Raw genomic sequence first — 19,911 nt, forward strand, 5'->3', positions numbered from 1 at the left:
AGGGAACCAACAAAAGGGAAAAACTTACTTGACTTCTGTTCTCTCCAGTTACATGTTGCAGATGCATCTACCCATGACGGTAACGGTGGGAGTGACTACCGCTAAGTCCTTGTGTAAACTAAGTCCTACCTTCACATTGAGGATACCCTCCATTGCGTTGTGTGGTATTACCGCCTTGCTAAATGGAATAGGTATCAAATAGACCTAGCAACTCAAATTGGGCATCCATGATGTGCTATGGGCCATCAGCAGCAGCAGCAGCAGAATTGTATATAATCACAATCTGTAGCCTCATGGCTTGGCATATCACCCATTCTACAATTACCATCAAGCCAGGAGGTGAATCCTAGTTCAATGAAGAATGCAGAAGGGCATGCCAGGAGCAGCACTAGGTATACTTTAAAAATGAGGTGTCAACCTGATGAAACTACAACACAGAGCTATTTGCATGCCAAACAGCTGAAGCAGCACGCAATAGACAGAGCTAAGTGATCCCACAACCAACAGATCATACCTAAGCTCTGAGTCCTGCCACATCCAGCGGTGAATGGTGGTGGACAGTGAACTAACTGAAGGAGGAGGCTTCGCAAATATCCCCATCCTCAATGAGGGGGAGCCCAGCACATCAGTGGAAAAGACGAGGCTGAAGCATTAACAGCCACCTTCAGGTAGGAGTGCCGAGTGGCTGATCCATCTCAGTCTCCTTCTGAGGTGCCGAGTGTGCCGGCCTTCAGCCAATTCGATTCACTCAATGTGACATCAAGAAAAGGCTGAAGGCACTGGATAGTGCAAAGGCTATGGGCCTGACAGCAATTCAGAAATAGTACTGAAGACATGCCCCAGAACTAGGTGTGCCCCATGCCAATCTGTTTCAGTACAGCTACAACACTGGCATCTATCTGGCAATGTGGAAAATTGCCCAGATATGTCTTATACACAAAAAGCAGGACAAATCCATCCTAGCCAAGTACCACCCGATCAGTCTCTTTTGAGCATCAGCAAGTGATGGAAGGGGTCATCGACAGTGCCATCAAGTGGTACTAACTCGGCAATAGCCTGCTTAATGATGCTCAGTTTGGGTACTGCCAGGGCCACTCGGCTCCCGATCTCATTACAGCCATGTTCCAAACATGGACAAAAAAATGAACTCGAGGTGAGGTGAGAGTGGCTGCACTTGACATCAAGGCAGCATTTGACTGAGTGTGATAACAAGGAGCCTTAACAAAACTGGAGTCAATGAGAATGAGGGGGGAAATCTCTCCACTGGTTGGAGTCATAACCTAGCATAAAGGAAGATGAGTGCGGTTGTTGGAGATCAATCAACTCAGCTGCAGGACATCACTGCAGGAGTTTCTCAGGGTAATGTCCTATTCTCAACCATCTTCAGTTGCATCATCAATGACCTTCTGTACATCATAAGGTCAGAAGTGGGGATGTTCACTGATGATCACACAATGTTCAGCACCATTTGCAACTCCTCAGATACTGAAGTCTGTGTCCATGTGCAACAAAATTTGGATAACATTTAGGCTTGGGCTAATGAGTGGTAAGAAACGTTCACGCCACACAAGTGCTATTTCCAGCAAGAGAGAACCCAACCATCTCCCCTTGATGTGCCATGGCATTACCATCACTGAATTCCCCACTATCAACTTCCTGAAATTAAACTGGACTAACCATATAAGTACTGTAGCTACAAGAGCAGGTTAGTAGCTGGGAATCCTGTAGCAAGTAACTCACCACCTAACTCCTCAAAACCTACCCACCATCTATAAGGCACAAGTCAGAAGTGTGATGGAATACTCTCCCCTTGCCTGGATGAGTGCAGCTCCAACAACACTCAAGCTTGACACCATCCAGGACAAAGCAGCCTGTTTGGCACCCCAACCACCACCTTAAACATTCACTCACTCCACCACTGACAAAGTGGCAGCAGTGTGTGTACCATCTACAAGATGCACTGCAGCAACTCACTAAGGCTCCTTTGACAGCTCCTTCCAAATGCGACCTCTTCCATCTAGAAGGACAAGGGCAGCAGATGTGTGGAAACACCACCACCTGCAAGTTCCCCTCCAAGCCACACATCATCCCAACTTGGAACTGTGATGCCATGCCTTGTTGCTGGGTCAAAATCCAAAAACTTCATTCCTAACAGCACTGGGTGTACTTATGCCTCGTTGACTGCAGTGCTTCAAGAAGGCTGCTCATCACCTTTTCAAGGGCAGTTGGGGATGGGCAATAAATGCTGGCCTAGCCAGCAACACCCAGATCCCATGAAACAATTAAAAAGCACACCTTGTATCCAGGAATATTTAGTATCCAGTCCTGCCCCTTTTTGAGCCAGGTCTCCATTATTGCCACAACAGCATATTTCCACGTGGCTATCGGGATCTGCAGCTCATCAACCTTATTTACTACACTCCTTTTCATTCACTTACTTGCGCAATAAACCTAATTTAGGCCATTCCCTCCTTCTTTAATCCTGCTTAGTACTTAGATGGCACTGGAGTAGGAAAAATACTGACCTTCCCAATTCTTTGCACCCTGGTTTCCCCCTTTAATTGTACGTTGTGACTCCCACATCCCTGCCAACTTAGTTTAAATTCTCCCCAATAGTGCTAACATATCACAATGCAAGGACTTTGCCAGCTCTGTTCAGGTGCAACCCATACAGTCTTTACATGCCCCAAACCCCCCCCAGAAGCGGCCCCAATGCCCCAGGCATCTAAAATGGATCTGTTCCAGTATTCAGGAAAGATAGGGAAGAAAAGTTGTGGGTGGCAGCATTGATCAAAGAAACTATTGCAACACTAGAGATCACTGAGGTTTCAAAGATATTCCATTTGTTATGAAGGGATATGGAACCAAAGTGGGTGGATGGTGTTTGGATACAGATCAGCTATGATCTCTTTGAATGATGGAACAGACTTGGGGAGCTGAATAGTCTGCTTCTGTTCCTATGACTGCTGTTATGACAATGAAAATGAGAGTTGGTCTCTTGCTGTTTTTAAAGAATCATTTTATATGTAAAAGTTAAGGAAGGTTTTAGTTATATTAGTGAAAGACACTGATTTTTGATGATGCTCTACCTATTGGGTTTGAATCTTGCCATGGCAATTAATAGATCTGGAATATAAAAAGCTGCTCTCTAGTGGTGACTATGAAACTATCATTGCTGTAAAACCTATCTGGTTCACTAATGTCCTTCAGCGAAGGAAACCTGCTGTGCTTGCCTGGCCTAGATGTGACTCCAGACCCACAGCAATGTAGTTGACTCTTAACTGTCCTCTGAAGTGGCCGAGCAAGCCACTCAGTTTGAGGGCAATTAAGAATGAGCAACAAATGCTGACTTTGCCAATGACATCCACATTCCATGAAAGAATAAAAGACACTGTGGCAATAATGGAGACCTGGCTCAAAAAGGGGCAGGACTGGATACTAAATATTCCTTGGATACAAGGTGTGCTTTTTAATTGTTTCATGGGATCTGGGTGTTGATGGCTAGGCCAGCATTTATTGCCCATCCCCAACTGCCCTTGAAAAGGTGATGAGCAGCCTTCTTAGAACAGAAATTGAGATGGACCAACTATGTAGCCAAGATGCAAACTGTGTATTTTTGCCAGGGAATATTAGAGAAGCACATTGTCAAACAATGGTATAGTTCAGTAGTTTACATTTTCTGCTGTTAATTCTGTTGAATGTTTGTAAATTTGATTTGGAATCTTAAGTACGTGAACCAGCAGCACTTTATAAATGTATGTATGTGAGTTGTCATTTCATGTTCAAGTTTTCCTTTTGCTGTGTGAACTTAATTCTAAATACTCCATGATTTGATTTTCCAGGGCTGATCCTTGTAAATGAGCCTTATTACAACGAGGCTGGGTTTGACAGTGATCGTGGCCTTCAGGAGGGCTACGAGAACAGTCGCTGTTACAATGAGATGGCTCTTATAAAACTGGTGCAATCTATGACTCGGCTCATTCAGAAACCTGTGGAAATATTTGAACAAGAAATAAAAGAGCACTTCTACACCAATGGGTGGCGACTTGTGTACAGAATGGAGTCTTGGCTAGAAATCAATGAAATGATCCAAAGAAGCATTGAACTTGGCAATAGTGCTGAAGATGAGCCTACTCAGATCTGCTCTTCTGATGCAACAGATAGCCGAGCGGAGCCTCTCTTGCCATCTGCAGCACAGATGGTTGCTGAATCTGTTCAGGCCACTAAGGAGCTTGGAGTGGAAAATTCTGAAGATCATGTGAGCAATATGCAGCAGAAGTTGTTAGCAGAAGCTGGTTCAGATGAAAATATATCTCTAGAGACTGATTCTACTGAACAACTACCAACTGAAACTTGTTCCCTAACTTTGGAGCAGAAGGGATCATCACAAGCTATTGTCAAGCCAAAAAGAAGGCGGAAGAGTTATAGGAGCTTCCTCCCTGAGAAGCGTGGTTACCCTGACATAGGTTTCCCACTGTTTCCCCTCTCCAAAGGGTTTGTAAAAAGCATCTGTGGCTGCCTGCAGCAGTATAAGGCAACCTTAATTGAGTCTGGAATTCCAGAGCGGAGAGAGGAGAGATGAGCACTGCATCTATCCCACAGGTTTACAAAGTTTTCTAGACTTTTGATAATTGTGTAATATTAAAGCATAAGGATTGTGAGCAAATCAAGGCTGCTCACTTTTTGTATATGGAGTGGAGTAAGATGACTGAACATCATGAGGGGGGAACAGAAGCCCCGGCCTGAGCATTTTAAGCATGATACGTATGGTAAACTGCATCCCTGGCCTTAGAATGGTTACAAACTGACACCCATAAGAGATGTAAAAATTACATTGATAGATGTTTCTTCCAATAACATTAAACCTGAATTTGTAGCTTGAGATGTATACAGTATTTAATCCAGATTTAAATGTCTACAGATGTGGGCTTGAATTAAGTTCCGAATGCTTGGTTGCTTCCTGTTCATGTAGAAATTGTTCCTGTGAGTGCTCTTTTTAAAATTTATTTTCGGCTGCCTTATACTAGTGTAATATAAGACTTTACAATTAAATTGGCCTTAAAGATTTCACTGGACAAGGATTTCCACATCTCGACTTCATTTTCTGCTGTGTTTGTAGATTACAGGCACCAGTACTGCCTAGTAATATCAAAATAAAAAAGGTGTGTGGAGTTTGTGCAAGCATAGAACATTGTTGGCTACTTTGACAAGATGCATTTTGAAAAATGGGGGGAGAAGAAAGGCAGCTCTATTGCACGATGTAACACACTCAGATTACAACTCAAATAATATTCAGTTTCAAAACTCCCTCAATATTGCTGCCTTTTGGGTTCTAGACCTGCAATACTTGTGCTGGCAATGTGTAGTATTTGAGTGGATATGAAGCTACTTGTTGCATTCTAAGGGGAAGTGATGGTGGTAATGTTACTGGACTAGTAATCCAGAGGCCCAGGCTGATGCTTGGGGCATGGGTTTGAATACTCTGAAATGGCCTAGTAATCCACCCAGGAATGAAACCAGGTGGACCAACCTGGCAACAACCTAGACACCAGAAATGACAATGGCACACCCAGCACTGTTCTCCCTGAAAGCTATTCCTTGCCAAAATTGGAAGAGCTGGTGCACAGATGAGTCCAGCAACAGCTTGACATAGTCATACTCACCGAATCATACCTCACAGATGTCCCAGACATCACCATTACCACTTCTGGGTATGTCCTGTCCACTGAAAGGACAGACCCATCAGAGAGGTGACACAGTGTTATACAGTCAGGAGGCATTGCCTCAGGGGTCCTCAACATTGAAGTCTCATGGCATCAGATCAAACATGAGCAAGGTTGATTACCTGCTGATTACCACCTACTGCCTCCCTCCCTCACCAACTGGAAGAAGCACAGAAGGTGGCAAGGGCACAGAATGTACCCTGGGTGGGGTACTTCAATGTCTATCACCAAGAGTGGCTCAAGCTGGCCGAGTCCGAAAGGACGTATCTGCTAGAATGGGTCTGCAGCAGGTGGCGAGGTAACCAACAAGAGGGAGAAACCTTCTTGACCTCTTCCTCACCAGTTATCTGTCACAGATGCATCCATCTATGACCCTATTGACAGGAGTAACCACCACACAGTCCTTGTGGAGACAAAGTCCTGTCTTCACATTGAGGATACCCTCCATCCAGTTGTGGTGCTACCATTGTGCTAAATGGGATAGATTTCGAACAGATTTAGCAGCTGAAAACTGGGCATCCAAGAAGCACAGTGGGCCGTCAGCAGCAGAATTGTATTTAACCACAACCTGTAACCTCATGGCCTGGCATATCTCCCACTCTATCATTACCATCAAGATGGGGGATTAACCCTAGTTCGATGAAGAGTGCAGGAGAGCATGCCAGGTGTCAACCTGGTGAAGCTATAACACACAACTACTTGCATTCCAAATAAAAGAAGCAGCATGTGGTAGACAACCAAGAGATTCCGCATCCAACAGGATGTCCTGCCAAACCCAGTCATGAATGACGGTGGTCTATTAAACAACTAACTGGAGGAGGAGGCTCCACAAATATCCCCCACCCTAAGTGGAGGAGCCCAGCACACCTGTGCAAAAGACAAGGCTGAAGCATTTGTAACCACCTTCAGCCAGAAGTGTCAAGTGGGTGATCCATCTCGGCCTCCTGTTGAGGTCCCCAGCATCACAGATGCCAGCCTTCAGCCAATTTGCTTCACTCCATGTATATCAAGGAATAGCTGAAGGCACTGCTACTGCAAAGGCAAAGGGCCTTGACAATATTTCAGAAATAGTACTGAAGACTTATGCACCAGAACTAGCTGTGTCCCTAGTCAAGCTGTTCCAGTACAGCTATAACACTGTTATCTACCTGGCAATGTGGAAAATTGCCCAGGTATGTCCTGTCCAGAAACAGGACAAATCTGACCTGGCCAATTACCACCTCATCAGTTTACTATTGATCATCAGCAAAGTGATGGAAGAGGTCGGTGACAGTATAATCAACTGGCACTTGCTAAGCAATAACCTGCTCACTGTCACTCAGTTTGGGTTCTGTCAGGGTGACTGTGCCCCAGACCTCATTATCCATGTTTGGGCCAAGGCTATAAAAGAGCTGAACTGCAAAGATGAGGTGAAAATGACTGCCCTTGAGATCAAGGCAGTATTTGATGAAGTGTGGCATAAAGGGATCCTAGCAAAATTGAAATCAATGGGAATCTGTGGGGAAAACTCTCCACTGTTTGGAGTCATAACCTAGCACAAAGAAAGATGATTGTGGTTGTTGGAGGTCAATAATTTCAGTCCCAAGAATTTCTGCAGGAGTTCCTCTGGGTAGTGTCCTCAGCCCAATCATCTTCAGCTGTTTCACCAATGACCTTCTCTTCATCATAAGGTCAGAAGTGGGATGGTCGTTGATGATTGCACAATGTTCACCATTCGTGACTCCTCAGATACTGAAGCAGCCCATGTCCATGTGCAGCAAAGCCTAGATAACATTCAGACTTGGGCTGATAAGTGGCAAGTAACATTTGTGCCACACAAGTGCCAGGCAATGACATCTCTAACAAGAGAGAATTTAACCATCTACCCTTGACATTCAAAGGCATTATCATCGCTGAATCCCCACTATCAGCATCCTGGCAATTACCATTGACCAGACAGTGAAATGGACCTGTTATATAAATACTGTGGCTGCAAGAGCAGATGGTGAGTAACTCACTTCCATTTCTTCCCAAAGCCTGTCCACCATCTACAAGGCTCAGACCATAAGTGTAATGGAATGAGTACAACTCCAACAACTCTCAAGGGAAGGCGATGACGCAGTGGTATTGTCACTGGACAAGTAATCCAGAAATGCAGGCTAATGCTCTGGGGACCTGGGTTCAAATCCCATCATGACAGATGGTAGAATTTGAATTCAATAAAAATATGGAATTAAAAGTCTAATGATGACCATGAAACCATTATTGATTGTTGTAAAAACTCATCCCCATCTGGTTCACTAATCCCTTTTAGGGAAGGAAATCTGCTGTCCTTACCTGGTCTGGCCCATATGTGACACCAGATTCTCAGCAATATGGTTGACTCTTAAATGCCCTCTGAACAAGGGCAATTAGGGATGGGCAATAAATGCTGGCCTAGCCACCGATGCCCACATCCCATGAATGAATTTAAAAAAAAGTTCGACACCTTGATACCATCAGGACAAAGTAGCCTGTCTGTCATCTTAAACACTCCTTCCACTACTGAAGCACAGTAGCAGCAGTGTGTACCATCAGTGTACTTGCACATGAGCAGGGGAGAGACCTTATCCTGAGTGAGACACAGCCAGAGTGAATGTGGGTGTTAGCAATTTGGTGCACAGTGTGAGAGTTGGAGAGCAAAGAGAAAATGCGTAAGAGCACCTATACCCCTCTGCACCGAATTCCTTTCTTAACTAGAGCTGAGGTGAACTGAGTTGACTCACTAGTTAAGCTTCAATTAGTATTCAACACCTATTCAGACCCTAATCATGCTTCAGGTGATTGACCGTTAACTGTCTCACAGTCAGCTGAGTCCCCTTACCAACATTTTAACTAGACTACTGAACAAAAATTCTTTGCTCTCCAACTTCTTAAATCTACTGCTGGAGCAGTAGAGGCTACAAGGGAGAGAAATGACTGGTAAGTAGTGGGTAAGGTCGGGTAAGTAATTTACTACTTTTATCGCTTATAGTTTAAGTTTTTGTGGTTTATATGTTGTATATTATGTAGTAACGAGGATCAGGAAAGAAGGACCCGAGAGTAATTGATTTAAAAGGTTTAATTTAAAGGGATAAGTCATGGCAGGAGAGCTCAAAGCCGTGGTGTGTTCCTTGTGGGAAGCTAGGAACATTTCCAGTGCCTGGGACCAGCGTGTGTGCAGGAAGTGTGTCCAGCTGCAGCTCCTGGAAGCTCGGGTTTCAGATCTGGAATGGCGGCTGGGGACACTGAAGCATCCGTCAGTCTGAGAGCATCGTGGATAGCACGTTTAGAGAGGTGGTCACACCACAGCTGAAGGGACTTGAAGGAAGGGAATGGGTGACCACCAGGCAGTCCAAGGGAAACAGGCAGGTAGTTCAGGAATCCCCTGGGGTCTCGGTTGCAAATCAATATTCCATTTTGGAGGCTGATGAGGGCGCTGGTTCCTCCCGGGAGTGCTGACAGAGCCAAGCTTCTGGCACCATAAGCCTGTCTGTACAGGAGGGGAGGAAGAGCAATTGTAATAGGGGATTCTGTAGTCAGGGGAACAGATAGGCGCTACTGTGGCCGTCAACGTTACTCCAGGATGGTGAGTTGCCTCCCTGGTTCCAGGGTCCGAGATGTCACTGCACGGCTGCAGGGCATCCTGAAGGGGAGGGTAATAAGGCAGAGGTCATGGTACATGTTAGTACCAATGACATAGGTAGAAAGAGGGATGAGGTCTTACATCAAGAGATCAGGGAATTAGACAGTAGACTGAAAAGCAGGACCTCTCAGGTTGTAATCTCTGGATTACTCTCAGTGCCACATGCAAGCAAGCACAGAAATAGGAGAATAGTGCAGATGAATATGTGGCTTAAGAGTTGGTGCAGGAGGGAGGGTTTTAGATTTCTGGATCCCTGGGATTGTTTCAGGGGAAGGTGGGACCTGTACAAGAGCACGGTCTACATCTGAACCAGAGCGGGACTAACATCCTTGCGGGCAGCTTTGCTAGTGCTGTTGGGAGGAGTTTAAACTAATTCGGCAGGGGAAGGGAACACAATGTTAGCAGAATAGGGACACATCATAATACAGTAAAACAAGTCAGAGGGAGTTCAGCTGCATTAAGTTTCAAGGGAGTAAGGTAAGGCTGGATGGCCCCTCCTTTAATGCTAGGAGTATTACAGGAAAAATGGATGAGTTAAGGGTGAGGATTGACACGTGGAATTATGATATAGTAGCCATCACAGAGATATGGTTGAGGGAGGGACAGGATTGGCAACTCAACATTCCAGGATATAGAATCTTCAGGCGAGACAGGGAAGAGGGTAAAAGAGGAGGAGGCATTGCATTATTAGTTAAGGAGCCAGTTACTGTAGTGAGGAGAGATGATATCTTGGAGTGGAAATCGAATGAAGCTTTGTGGGGAGAGCTTAGGAATAAAAAAGGCAGCCACATTGTTAGGTGTTTATTATAGACCCCCAGATAGTCAGCGGGAAATTGAGGAGCAAATATGTGCACAACTTGCAGAAGTGTGTAAAAACAATAACAATAGGGTAATTATATTAGGTGATTTCAACTTTCCCAAAATTAATTGGGATAGACATAGTGTTAAGGGCTTGGATGGAGTGGATTTCTTGAAATGTGCACAGGAGAACTTTTTAGGTCAATGCGTAGAGGGTCCAATAAGGGACGGCGCAGTGCTGGACCTAATTCTGGGGAATGAAGCCGGACAGGTGGCTGAGATGGTGGTGAGGGAGCATTTTAGTGATAGCGACCACAACATGGTACAATTTAAGCTTGTTATGGACAAAGAAATAGACAAGTTGCAAAAAAATGTTTTTGATTGGGGGAGAGTGGATTTTAGTAAAATAAGGCAGGATCTGGCCAAGGTAGACTGGGAACAGCTACTTGTGGGGAAATCTACAGAGAAGCAGTGGGGGGGGCATTCAAAAAGGAAATGGGGAGGGTACAGGCTCAACATGTTCCCTCTAGGGTGATAGGAAGGAGTAACAAGCCCAGAGAACCACAGATGACCAGAGATATTCAGGATACGATGAGAAGAAAAGAGAGGCTCTTAACAGGTACAAGGGGAGCAAATCAGTGGAGGCATTAGTGGAGTACAGACAGTGCAGGGTGGAGCTTAAGAAAGCAATTGGGAGAGCAAAGAGGGGATATGAGAAAGCTCTGGCTGGTAAAAGGGAAAATCCCAAGATATTCTATAAGTATATCAATGGGAAAAGAATAACCAGGGAAAGAGTAGGGACCAAGGGCACAATTTATGGGTGGAGCCAGAGGACATCAGTAGAGTGTTGAACAAATACTTCACATCCATCTTCACCCAAGAGGATGAAGGTATGGAACTGTGGGAGAGAGACTGCGAGGTTCTTGAGCAAATTGATATAGGGAGTGACAAAGTATTGGAGGTGTTGGCAGGCTTAAAAGTGGACAAATCTCCAGGTCTGGATGATTTGTGTCCCAGACTGCTGAGGGAGGCAAGGGAGGATATAGCAGGGGCTCTGACCCAAATTTTTAATTTCTCTCTGGCCACGGGGGAGGTGCCAGAGGACTGGAGAACAGCTCATGTGGTTCCACTACTTAAGAAGGGTTGTAGAGATAAGACAGGGAACTATAGACCATTGAGTCTCATGTCAATGATAGGGAAACTATTGGAGAAAATTATTGAGGAGAGAATCTATCTCCACTTGGAGAGGCAAGGTTTGATCAGGGATAGTCAGCATGGCTTTGTCAGAGGGAGGTCATGCCTAACAAATTTGAATTTTTTAAGGGGGTGACCAGGCGTGTGGATAAGGGTAGCACAGTTGATGTAGTTTATATGGATTTCAGCAAAGCCTTTGATAAGGTCCCTTTGGGAGACTTTTAAAGGAGGCAAATGCACATTGGATGATACAGGGTAATTTGATACGGTGGATTCAAAATTGGCTTAGTTGTAGGAGACAGAGGGCGATGTCAGAAAGATGCTTTAGTGACTGGAAGCCAGTGTCCAGTTGCATACCACAGGGATCAGTGCTCGGTCCCCTATTATTCGTCATTTATATAAACGACATAGATGACTATGTGGGGGTAGGATTAATAAATTTGCGGATGTCACAAAGATTAACAGTGGTTAACAGTGAGGTTGAGTGTCTTGGGCTACAGGAAGATATAGACGGGATGGTCAAATGGGCAGATAAGTGGCAGATGGAATTTAACCCTGAAAAGTGTGAGGTGATACACTTTGGAAGGAGTAATTTGATAAGGAAGTATTCAATGAACAGCATGACACTAGGAAGTTCTGAGGAACAAAGGGACCTTGGCGTGTGTGTCCATAGATCTCTGAAGGCAGAGGGGCATGTTAGGGGGGTGGTGAAAAAGGAATATGGGACACTTGCCTTTATCAATCGAGGCATAGATTACAAAAGTGTGGAGATCATGTTGGAGTTGTATAGAACCTTGGTGAGGCCACAGCTGGAGTGCTGTGTGCAGTTCTGGTCGCCACATTATAGGAAGGATGATTGCACTGGAGGGGGCGCAGAGGAGATTCACCAGGATGTTACCTGGGATGAAACATTTAAGTTATGAAGAGAGGTTGGCTAGACTTGGGTTGTTTTTGTTGGAACAGAGAAGACTGAGGGGCAATCGAGGTGTACAAGATTGAGGGGCATGGACACGGTGGATAGGGAGCAGCTGTTCCTCTTAGTTGAAGGGTCAGTCACAAGGGGACACAAGTTCACGTTGAGGGGCAGGAGGTTTAGGGTGGATGTGAGGGGAAACCTTTTTACCCAGAGGCTGGTGACAGTCTGGAATGCGCTGCCTGGGAGGGCGGTGGAGGTGGGTTGCCTCACATCCTTTAGAAGTACCTGGATGAGCACTTGGCCCATAGCCCTGAAGTGCTGGTAAATGGGATTAGGTAGGTAGGACAGGTGTTCCTTTTGTCGTTGCAGACTCGATGGGCTGAAGGGTCTCTTCTACACTGTGTGATTCTGTGATCTACAAGATGCACTGCAAGCAACTCATTGGCCCCTTGAGAGCACCTTCCAAACCCACAACCTCTACTACCTAGAAGGACAAGGGCAACAGATGCATGGGAACACCGCCACCTGCAAATTCTCCTCCATGTCACACACCAGCCTGACTTGAAACCATATCAATGTCCCTTCACTGTCGCTGAATCAAAAATTCTGGAACTCCCTTCTTAACAGCACTGTGGGTGTACCCACATCACATGGACTGCAACGGTTTAAGAAGGCAGCTCAGCACCACCTTCTCAAGAATGCATCGTGGATGGCCACACCCTGTGAATAAATTAATAAAATGAGGGGGATTTTACTGTTCTTGTCTCTTGCATGTGGTTATGTGAAGCACCGCACCCATGAATCTATCATATTCATGTAAACATACAAATTGAATTTGTTTTCCAAAGGAGTTGAATCAAAATCTCCTACTGAAAGGTTTACAATAATTCCCCAGTGTGTGAATTTCCCTAATAAGCTAAACTTTGCCATCAGTCCTACCTTGAACACCCTCTTCCCCATGTTTCTCTTTCTGCATTAGGGCGGCAGGGCAAGTTGATGAGGTGACTAAAAAATCTTTTGGGTTTTTGGTTTATAGATAGAGGAATAGAGTGTAAATGCTAAGAGATTGTGCTGGAGCTGTTGAGGTCTCAGAGCATTTTGGTTATGGGTACCACAGTTCAGAAAAAAAGGATATAGAGATTTACCAGGATGTTACCAGTTTTGAGGAACTTCAGTTATAAGGATAGGTAGAAAAAATTAGGACTATTCTCATTGGAACAGAGAAGATTAAGAGGTGACCTAATTGAGATTTTCATAGTGATGAGGTTTTGATAAAGTAGATTAGGAAAGACTCTTCCCTCTGGCGACTAGGTAATCCTTTGGAGGTCCTGGATTCAGGGCTCCTATCCCAATCCATTCACCGAATCTTCTCTTTTCCTCCTGTTTCATTGTCATATTTACGTTCTCTGGTGTACCTTTCTCACTCCATCCTCTCCAGTTGTCCTGTGCTTGGTTCCTTGACACATTACTATCTTCTCATAATTTCCGTGAGCTTTAGTGAACAGACCTATAAAATCAATCTACAGATTCGTCCAAGGACCTTCTGGAGGCGGATGTGGCCTGAGCAACGCACGATTAAACTGAGATGGAGGATTGATCTGTAAACTCGGTAAACATTGATTCATATGTTGTTCCACATATTCCTCCATCCTTGGCTACCAACAGACACGTGACAACTCTTGCAGTGTAGCAGGTGCTGATGTGTAGTGCCCTGCTGTCGGGTGAGAGTGGAACATCTGTTCCCTTAACTGCGGGAATAAACAGAGAGCTAGGTTATCTTCTTTGTTACAAACCATCAGCAAAGAGGAGTCACTGCCCTGAGCTTGAAGTCTGGTCAGGTGAGCCCATGGTGTGGGTTGCCGAAGTGGACACTTCTGCTGATGCAGTAGGAATGATACAAGTTCTGTATCCCCGAAATGTCTGGTTCAGTTACTTTCGATGCAGCTGCAACTTCTGTGGCGGGATTGGATAAATCCCACCCTGGAAAGGTGAGACCCTCCACGGCTGCTTCTTCAGCTCCATTGTCAGCTTGATTATTACCTTTTGTATGTGGTGAGGAACCTTCTATGCCCGGATACCTTACCCACATGACATGGTGATGTTTCAGCATATTCCAGAGCGTGTGTAATAAATGTGTATGTAGGAAGCTTTAGCATCTGGTGAGCTATAGTGGATGACAAGGATGACTGTTATTAGTTCAGCTTCTTGTGATAAGCGGATGGGAATTTGGAATCCCATCGACTGATCAGGATTCACATCCACTACTGCACATCCCGTTTTTGGCGTTCCATCGAAATAAATATCTCGGCCTTCAAGAATAGGACTTTGTTCCATCTCTAAAGATGGTAGTGGTCACTGATGAGGTGTCCCCTCACAAGCTACCAGAGGTAGGAGTGTTGTTCTTCTGGGGATAATGTCTAAATCACGGTGTAGCAACTCAAGTGTCCATTTGCTAATTCGCTGAGGGGACACTTCTGTGGCCCTTGGCCTCCTAAAGAGATTAAGCAGTGTGTGGAGGGAGTGAATCTTCTGCAAGCCAGTTATATCGGTTCAATGACTAACTGCCCAAAAGGTAGCTAAGAGATGTTCACAGATGGAATAGGTACCCTGGTCCCTGTAGAAGCCGTAAGGCATATGCAATCGGCCTTAGTGAGTTTCGCCGTTGTTGGCTGTGGAGACTCGGTGCAGTGGAGCCTAACTCTCAGTGAAAGTGCTGCCCTGGGTCCGGCGACATCAGTGTTGTAGCCTGCATTGTTGCTTTTATCAGGTTCTCCGCGGCTCTCCAGGCAGGTTGGATGTTCTCTCCTTGTTCCCCTTTTTGACAGTTCATATAAAGGTTTAGCTAGCTCTGTGAAATTAAGAATAAAATATCTTTGATTCCCCACCTAACCTAAAAAGGATCCTAATGCTTTTACATCCTGGGAGAGGAAGTCTGTATCGTGGTTACTTTCTGCTGATCGGATACGAACCTAATGGCTGAAACCTTAACATCTAAAAATGTAACCTCCTCCTGCACCAACTGAGCCTTTTTCGGATTTATTTTCAGTCCAGACCTCTTCAATAAACCCAGCAGTGCGTTTAAGATGGTGATTTGTTCTTAATAGATCGTTGACATACTGCAAGACTGCTTCTGGCTTTGAGAAAGCTTCAATTACTTGTGCCATATGTTGGTGAGATACAGATAGTTCTGAAACCCCATGTGTGGCACAAGTCCAAGTGCAGCCTTGACCTTTAAGCGTAAAGGCGAATTTCTCCTTATCGTTTTCTTTGCTACTGAGATGTTCCAAAAACCATTAGCAAATGTGGGAAAGATAGTGGGATGGGCGGAATAGCTGACATTAAGGAAGGGGCCGGACTGACAGTGGAACTCTAACCTTAACCCCTGTAATCAACAGTCGCCAAGAACCATCCGGCTTCCTAACTGGCCATGTAGGGGAGTTAGTCGTAAAGGACCCGCTCCGTAAAACCCCTTGTTGCATTAACGAGCCAATGGCTAACCGTAGGAAAGGAACATTTTCCCGTGGGATAGGATACTGCTTACAAGGCTTATGTGAGTCCCCATTAATTTGAACCTCAGTATCAAATCGTCCACAATCATGTTTAGAGACAGCAAAGACTTCAGCATCCTGCTGGATTATTGTTTATTTCTAGTAGCAAGTCACAATCACAGAGTGCAGAAGAGGCCCTTCGGCCCATCGAGTCTGCACCGACACGTGAGAAACACCTGACCTACCTACCTAATCCCATTTACCAGCACTTGGACCATAGCCTTGAATGTTATGAGGTGCCAAGTGCTCATCCAGGTACTTTTTAAAGGATGTGAGGCAACCCGCCTCCACCACCCTCCCAGGCAGCACATTCCAGACCCTCACCACCCTCTGGGTAAAAAAGTTTTTCCTCACATCCCCCCTAAACCTCCTGCCCCTCACCTTGAACTTATGCCCCTTGTGACTGACCCTTCAACTAAGGGGAACAGCTGCTCCCTATCCACCCTGTCCATGCCCCTCATAATCTTGTACACCTCGATCAGGTAACCCCTCAGTCTTCTCTGCTCCAACGAAAACAACCCAAGTCTATCCAACCTCTCTTCATAACTTAAATGTTTCATCCCAGGCAACATCCTGGTGAATCTCCTCTGCACCCCCTCCAGTGCAATCACATCCTTCCTATACTGTGGCGACCAGAACTGCACACAGTACTCCAGCTGTGGCCTCACCAAGGTTCTATACAACTCCAACATGATCTCCCCACTTTTGTAATCTATGCCTTGATTGATAAAGGCAAGTGTCCCATATGCCTTTTTCACCACCCCACTAACATGCCCCTCCACCTTCAGAGATCTATGGACACACACGCCAAGATGTCTTTGTTCCTCAGAACTTCCTAGTGTCATGCCGTTCATTGAATACTTCCTTGTCAAATTACTCCTTCCAAAGTGTATCACCTCACACTTTTCAGGGTTAAATTCCATCTGCCACTTATCTGCCCATTTGACCATCCCGTCTATATCATCCTGTAGCCCAAGACACTCAACCTCACTTAACCTCCCGGCCAATCTTTGTGTCATCGGCAAATTTACTAATCCTACCATCCACATAGTGATCAAGTGATAATGGAGAGGCAGTGTTTCAGCTTTCTTAATCGTAAATATCCAATGGACATCCGAAACCTGCATTACACCTTTTTGCAGAGATGACAGCCATAAGCAATTTTGAGTGTAATCAATAACGATTCCTGCCTCTCTCAACGTGTATCAATTGCAGCCATAAACAAAGGTTCTTTCACTTTACGTTCCCCTCTTCCCACCCTTCAATTTAATGTTTTGTCCAGGAAACGCTGATGCATCTGTCGCTGTAACTCCCTGAATCAACTGAGGGGCTTTCTCCTGCGCTGGGCTTGGGGTATGAAGAATCTGTATCTATTAGCATCGTCCGCTGCCCCTGGCAGCAAGGCAGTAATTACTGGTCTCCCATTTTAGGCACCATGTTGGTGGGGTCTGTTCCTATCAGGTGGCCATTCTGGTGGTGAGGGTCCGGATGATGCTGGGCAAACAGGATATAATCTCTGATTTTGCTGCTGAGCTTGTATATAGGCCATTATCTGCACTGTAGATGACAATTTTTCTACTGTGCTGGCTAAGGCATCTATTTAATCTCCATTTGGACTCCGTGGGTGTGGAGTATGATCAGGTGGGTTATTTTAAGGGCTTCTTCTGTTCTGTGAACTTTAAACGGAGGTGGACCTCACCTTCCTCGATTTTCCTCTCTCCTTGGAGCCCTGTACTCCATTGCTATGTGTCCTGGCTTATTGTAATTATAACACTTCAAACGTGGTGCTAAAGGGATTGTTCTCGGTTCTCAATCACAGTTCCCCCTATCCTTATCTCTCGGGTGTTTACAGCCCTTTCGGAAATTAAAGCCATCTCTCGCATGTTCTATAATATCCTCCCATCCAGTATATTTATTATGAGAATATCCTAACATTCCCCTTAAGGAAGGAGTCAGACTTCTTAATAAAGTTATTGAAATGCTTCCTTACCCTCTATTTACTTCGTAGTGCTGTGTGCATTTGCTAACTGCTGCTTTATTCTTCAGCTAATTCCAGTTTATGCTGAACTGCGCCAGTCTGCACAGCGGTTAATGGCCACTGTGGTAGGGGGGCTTTGGAGGCTGCTAGCTGGTTGTGTAAATCATCTAGCTGTGCCTTCTGTTGCCTTAACTTCTCTGACTGGGTTTTAATATCATCATCATGCTGGGTGTAAAATGAGGCCACGCGCGTGAAGAGCTTTATCTTTTCCAGAGCCTAACCAGAACCTGCTCCTGGATAAACACAAAACTCTTTCCTTGAACGGAATCTTATGGTGTTTCTGTACACACTCTGCGAACAAAGTCTGGACATTTTCCAGACTACATTTAGTGCTCTAGAGACTGCTCTTTCCGTTATCTTTTTGCCACATAACTTGTACTTTCAAGAGAATCTGCTGGGCCAGTTTAATCGGCCACCCCTCTAAAAGGTTATTCCCGGCTGGAGTTATCGATGGCCAAACGAAGTTCCTACTTTCACGAATCTTAGCTCAACACACACAGTTCACAAACGAGTGAAACTTTCCAGGGTTTGGGCAGAAATTTGTAAGATCTGGGATTCACTCCAATCTCAGTCGTAATGCTCAAGACAATTACAAATGTCAGAATGAATTGGGAAAGTTATCTGAAAGGAACCTGCAGTTCCTTAACAGCTACAGACCACTCCAGGCACAAGAATGTTGTCACAAGTTTCACTGAATTTATTCAATTAATTGTAATAAGTACAAAATTACAATATTTAACAAGGCAATGGAGCAGTCCGTTAACACTGGAACACCAGCTCTCGCCTTCCGGTTGATTGTGGCTGCCTCTTGTTCTGTTGCTTTCTTCTTGCTTCATGTTAAGATGCGCTGCGCACCGAGCTACTGAAAAGGATTGCTTATTAGCTGTCGCTAGCAACTACCTCTAGGCATAAGATAAAAGCAAAATACTGCGGATGCTGGAAATCCAAAACAAAAACAGAATTACCTGGAAAAACTCAGCAGGTCTGACAGGAGAAGAAAAGAGTTGACGTTTCGAGTCCTCATGACCCTTCGACAGAACTTGAGTGAGTCCAAGAAAGGGATGAAATATAAGCTGGTTTAAGGTGTGTGTGTGGGGGTGGGGGGGGGGGGGGGTTGGGGGAGAAGTGGAGGGGGTTGGTGTGGTTGTAGGGACAAACAAGCAGTGATAGAAGCAGATCATCAAAAGATGTCAACAACAATAGTACAATAGAACACATAGGTGTTAAAGTTAAAGTTGGTGATATTATCTAAACGAATGTGCTAATTAAGAATGGATGGTAGGACACTAAAGGTATAGCTCTAGTGGGGGTGGGGGGAGCATAAAAGATTTAAAAATATTTAAAAATAATGGAAATAGGTGGGAAAAGAAAAATCTATATAATTTATTGGAAAAAAAAACAAAAGGAAGGGGGAAGAAACAGAAAGGGGGTGGGGATGGAGGAGGGAGGTCACGACCTAAAGTTGTTGAATTCAATATTCAGTCCGGAAGGCTGTAAAGTGCCTAGTCGGAAGATGAGGTGTTGTTCCTCCAGTTTGCGTTGGGCTTCACTGGAACAATGCAGCAAGCCAAGGACAGACATGTGGGCAAGAGAGCAGGGTGGAGTGTTGAAATGGCAAGCGACAGGGAGGTTTGGGTCATTCTTGCGGACAGACCGCAGGTGTTCTGCAAAGCGGTCGCCCAGTTTACGTTTGGTCTCTCCAATGTAGAGGAGACCACATTGGGAGCAACGAATGCAGTAGACTAAGTTGGGGGAAATGCAAGTGAAATGCTGCTTCACTTGAAAGGAGTGTTTGGGCCCTTGGACGGTGAGGAGAGAGGAAGTGAAGGGGCAGGTGTTGCATCTTTTGCGTGGGCATGGGGTGGTGCCATAGGAGGGGGTTGAGGAGTAGGGGGTGATGGAGGAGTGAACCAGGGTGTCCCGGAGGGAGCGATCCCTACGGAATGCCGACGGGGGGGGGGGTGCGGTGAATGGAAGATGTGTTTGGTGGTGGCATCATGCTGGAGTTGGCGGAAATGGCGGAGGATGATCCTTTGAATGCGGAGGCTGGT

At 45.3% G+C, this 19,911-nt stretch overlaps 1 protein-coding gene across 3 annotated transcripts in view; it reads left to right on the forward strand.

The window, feature by feature from the left end:
- The window catches only part of LOC121293733 ((E3-independent) E2 ubiquitin-conjugating enzyme UBE2O), a 130,410-nt gene extending 125,335 nt beyond the window's left edge, over positions 1-5,075 (forward strand). For all 3 annotated transcript variants that reach the window (XM_041216964.1, XM_041216965.1, XM_041216966.1), the window contains one exon: positions 3,843-5,075. In XM_041216964.1, coding sequence (XP_041072898.1) covers positions 3,843-4,582 — 740 coding nt within the window. In that variant the 3' untranslated portion in view covers positions 4,583-5,075. The remainder of the gene's footprint in view (positions 1-3,842) is intronic.
- The last annotated feature ends 14,836 nt before the right edge of the window (positions 5,076-19,911 follow it).

The sequence above is a fragment of the Carcharodon carcharias genome, chromosome 22 (genome assembly GCF_017639515.1).
Source record: "Carcharodon carcharias isolate sCarCar2 chromosome 22, sCarCar2.pri, whole genome shotgun sequence".
In the NCBI taxonomy this organism is placed as follows: Eukaryota; Metazoa; Chordata; class Chondrichthyes; order Lamniformes; family Lamnidae; genus Carcharodon; species Carcharodon carcharias.